Source organism: Electrona antarctica (assembly GCF_951216825.1).
Source record: "Electrona antarctica genome assembly, chromosome: 12".
Classification (NCBI taxonomy): domain Eukaryota; kingdom Metazoa; phylum Chordata; class Actinopteri; order Myctophiformes; family Myctophidae; genus Electrona; species Electrona antarctica.
Genome location: NC_136793.1, coordinates 28,899,443 through 28,904,442, shown reverse-complemented (window position 1 = coordinate 28,904,442; position 5,000 = coordinate 28,899,443). Strand labels below are relative to the sequence as shown.

Sequence of the window (5,000 nt, the reverse complement as noted above, 5' to 3'; positions counted from 1 at the left end):
GCACACAGCACACGTTCCATCTGTGTTGGAGCCCCAGAATGGATATTGATTACCAATGCCTACTGCTGTACATTGTGCTGCAAAAGAAAGAGAAAACCAGAAGACTTTGGGTTCACAACATTCTTCAGAAAGGAGAGGAGTCACTCAGCAGTGACGTCTGTTGAAACGTGAATGATGTGTTGAACATAGCCCTGTAAATGTGGAGGATGCAATTTGATTGGCTGCAGCTGTTTGTCAAATCGCCTCGAAAGTGATCCCAATGACATAATTTGCCACTGTTGTCCATATAGTTGTAGTGTGGACTATCCACTTCCGTTAGAATGATTTTAAAAACAATATATTTATATGTATAGTTATTATCATTACAGTTATCACTCTTGATGTGGATGGCTTTTTAGAAAGGAGTACAGACAGACAGACAGACAGACAGACAGACAGACAGACAGACAGACAGACAGACAGACAGACAGACAGACAGACAGACAGACAGACAGACAGACAGACAGACAGACAGACAGACAGACAGACAGAGAAGCAGGTAGACAGAAAGAGAGGCAGGTAGGTAGACAGGTCTGAGACGGGTCCATTTGGTTACAATCTCTGACTTACAAATGGATATTAAAATCAACACTCCAAATGTAACTGTGTAGCCTGACAGACAGATATACTGTACACTGAGAGATAGATAGACACAGTGATGGAGAGGGAAATTCTCACACATGAAACTCACATATATGATATATTGAGATGTCTGAATATTCTCCACGAGAGTGATGACAGGTTGTTATCTTTCAAATTCCTGCAAATAAAAAGACATGAACATTACTGAATTACATTGCATTTGAAGTATACTCAATTCTCACTCAAAATACTGCTGGTGAACCAATAAGCCTGCATGTATCTTTTCCTCGTTAAAGGTTTCCTGCTCTAAGGATTAGGGAAATTAACCTTAAGTGGTGCCGTGGTACAGTTCTGAAAATGCAGTGTTTTATTGCTCTGCTGTTTAAACAGCGCAGTGCTGTCAAAGTTAAATTATGCTGGCAATGTCTTGAGGTTCCACAATCAATAACAAACCCATCCAGAGAAGAGGCTGAACTGGGCTTCCTTTCCTACCAGGAAACATTCATCTAGCACAGGTTTTTTTCTTTAGCAGGACTCATTGATTGGTCTGTCTTTTTGAGTTACCACCTGCTCAGAGAGGGCTAATATTAAATGTCAAGTAATTCAAACAATAAATCTTACCATAAATAAATGTATAAATATGATTATTTAATAATTCAAACAATGCATCATTTCTTCCCTGTGCCATCCTCCGTTGAATTAAGGAAATGTTCCCCAAAAGGGCATGAAATCACAAGACAAGAAAGGAATGAATCACTAAGACAAAATATATCATCTTTACTCACAGGTACTGTAGTTTGAGGTTGTTCTGAAATGCCTGTCTGGACACATACGTTAGCCTGCTGTTTGTCACCGTTCTGAATAACAACAGCAAAAACAACAACATCATCCTCAACAACAAAATAAAAACTAATGAACAACAGCAGCAGCCATGACGTTGGTTATCGACTGCAGACCTGTCATGTAGGCTCCGTTCAGACTGAAAGTGCAGTCAGAGTTTGAGTAGGCAGGATATTTGGGTCAGAGAGATATGGATATATCGGCTTAAATATCATTTGCAGTGTAGATGACTGTTCTACAAGAGGAAAAATAAACTGAGATATTAACTGATAAAACCCAGCAGAGGCTTGATGTCCAAATACAGTAAGTTCAGAAATCACAAGATCAGAAGAAGTCTATCAGCATACAGCATGTTGTCGACATGACGACATTTGATCAAATGGCATAGGGCACAAAGATGCCCTCAGAACATTTTTCAGTAACATGAAAGAGTATAGTTCAAAGTGGATATTTGGCTCATAACCTCTTTTGGTGTTATTTATTTTTATTGTATTTATTTATACGTTCATTTAACAGGGACAATACAAAAAACATGAAACCGTTGCATTGTACATAGGGTTTGTAGCCAAGGCTAATTTGCAACCCCAGTCCCTGGTTAGGCCTTTCTATACAGCTAAACATCTACCTAAAACAAACTTTTACAACTACACATCTACCTAAAACACACTTTTACAACTACACATCTACCTAAAACAATCTTTTACATACAAATATAAATACATCTAATCTAAGTACAAGCAATAACAGTTTTAAAATGTTTATTTTAAAACAGTTTTTAAACGTATTAGTGTTCGCACCTCTGGCCCGATTTCAACCAGAGTTTGACTTCATTATTAAACATTTTAAGATCAGTTTGTCGTTTTATTTCAGTTGGTAGGGCATACAAGTTGGTATATACAAGTAGCACGTGTCTATCTTAAAGGTGCTATAGCACCCTTGGCCAAATGGTGCTACTGTATAGTGGTTCTCAACCTTTTCAGGCCGTGACCCCCATAATAATCATATTTGAACTGGGGACCGCCCAGACGCCCACCCTGACAAGAATTGTAGGAGTGGAGGCCATACATGTTTGACTCGGTTCCACAGATACATATTGTGAAAATAGCCAATCTACAAGCTAACGCTGCACAACGCCTCACAAATTCAGACAATTTGGCCAATGTTTGACCATTTTTTATATTATAGTTTGTTGATTACTTTTGATGTGTCTTTTTTTAATTGTGTCTTAAAATTGACAGAGCGACTCCGTCTAACTGAATGGTGATGATCAGTTGAGCACTGCCGTTTCTGTAAGGATTTTTCCCGCACAATCATGCTCCTGATGGACACTGATCATCACCAGGGACTTCCTGAGTTCCTGCCCTGGTGGAATGGAGGATCAAGTACTTCTTGTCCTGTGTCCAGTATATGTCCTTGTCTACGTTTTGTCTAAGAGTCCTGTTGGAGATCCTGGGGGGCATTGTTGGATCTCCTTGTTCTCTGAGGATGCTGTGTCTTTTATACCGTCAGCTAAGGTGCTTGTGTCATCTCATGATGTCACGTTTATTCATGTCCAAATATGGAGTCCATGATGTCAGATGTGGACGTGTCAGTCAGAACCATATGGGATTTAGTAGATAACCATATAGAGTCCATGACATGTATGTGGTCCATGACTATAAAGGCTCAACAATTGTGACCTGTCAGGTAAACTAGATAACGTGAATGCCTTCGTAACGCATCAGAGTTACATTGAACACAGTAGTTTGCTGTGTCATTTTGTGAGGCTCTACATGACTGCATCGCTACCTGCTGTGAAGTCAGTTTAAAAAAAATTTCTGTATCTGATTAATTCATATTTACATTAATATTGAGCCTGTCCACCAGTGGTGGACAGTAATGATGTACATCTTTTGAGTATGTTGAATAAATACTTTCCCACCACTACATTTCTTCCATAGGAAGGCAAAGGGTACTTTATGAATGAATAACCATGCCCAATGTCAAAAAAGCATGTACTTTTGAATGCCTAAATATTTTAGCAATTTCTCCTGTACAAATTTGACAGGGCAACTTTCACTTGTAGAGTAAGGCCTACTGGGGTGGGGTTGTCCACCACCAGATACAATGAGCAGAGCGGGGATACAACAGTATACTTGTTCCCCCTACATTATGGCCAAACTCAGGGTTGGATTTGCTGGGGGATGAGGGTGAAATATATGCCTCCGCTTTTGATTACCCCTCTGGTAATTATTTTAATTTTTTTGAGTGGTGTAAACCACTCCTACAACTGGCTTTTTTGTGCAGAAAAAATGAGCATGGTTGCTATGTTCACCCTGTTGTAATGACGTAATGAAATCACACCCGGGTGAACAGGGGGAACATAGCAACCATGCTCATTTTTTCTGCACAAAAAAGCCAGGTAATGAAATCACACCCGGGTGTGATTTCATTACCTGGCTTTGTTTACCTACTCACAAATACATTACGTCATTACGTCAGACATGATTTCATTACGTCAGACAGACCTTACACCACTCAGTTCACACGGGTGTGATTTTTTATCAACGATGGGGAGTTTTATCCTTTCTATGGTCAGACTGAATTAAATAATTTACATGCTGCGCATGAGCTTGTAGATTGGCTATTTCCACTATTTGTCATAAAAGAAGTAGGGCTTAAGTGTTAAAGAAAACCTCATGTACATTATTTTATACAAAATAATATGCCATGGGACATTGCTGCTCGGTGGACTCAAATGAGATCTATGCTATTATTTTGGTTAGGAGAAATAAACAGCACAGTTAAAAAAAGAATCACTCTGGAAAACAGCATCATTTTAAAGCAATGGCAATAGCCAATATTACCTGAAGCATAGGATGCAGTTTAAAATAAATCAATGTGCCTTATTTAGTGAGCTGTAAGGAGCACGATAATTATACTGTAATTTATATGATTCAGTAAAACTGCTTCCAGCCTGTGCTATAGAATGCTGCACATTTATCAATGTCTCTAAGCTGTGGGGATATAGCCTACTGTACAGGCAACTATACTGAGACTGGATATGTAGAATATCTCTTTCAACAGTGATGGGGATTAATCACTCAGTGTGGTCAACACTATACCAGTTACAAGATGTCACACAGTGTCATATCAAATACTATTGGTCATTGGTTACCATTTAAAATGACTAAAGCTGTTTCCCACGTGCCATGTCCCACAGACAGTAGATGAACTGGTAACCGGAATACTCGCCTTAAAACACGCTTGCCCTCATTTTGTCCACCGACCGCTCGATGGGGCGGTTCTTGTGTTTGTTTTACTGAGAATAAGGTTAGAAATAGGTTTAGGGTTTCACATAGTTTTACTGGGGTTAAGTTTAGGAATAGGGTTAGGTTTTGGCACCTTTTTACTGAGGTCAAGGTTAGGAATAAGGTTAGATTTAACCGTTTAAGCATAGTTTACTTATACAGTTGGAGGCCATCGACATTGTCCTTTTCTTTTTGCTGAGGTTTGCGTGATCTGCGCAAAAGGACAGTTAACCCATTTTGGGCGGGAAC

At 39.3% G+C, this 5,000-nt stretch overlaps 1 protein-coding gene across 1 annotated transcript in view; it reads right to left on the bottom strand.

The window, feature by feature from the left end:
* Window positions 1–5,000, bottom strand: part of ntrk2a (neurotrophic tyrosine kinase, receptor, type 2a) — a gene marked incomplete at both ends in the record, with an annotated part of 18,430 nt that overhangs the window by 10,539 nt on the left and 2,891 nt on the right. The window contains 2 exons of the mRNA XM_079516937.1: window positions 731–799; window positions 1,407–1,478. Coding sequence (XP_079373063.1) covers window positions 731–799; window positions 1,407–1,478 — 141 coding nt within the window. The remainder of the gene's footprint in view (window positions 1–730; window positions 800–1,406; window positions 1,479–5,000) is intronic.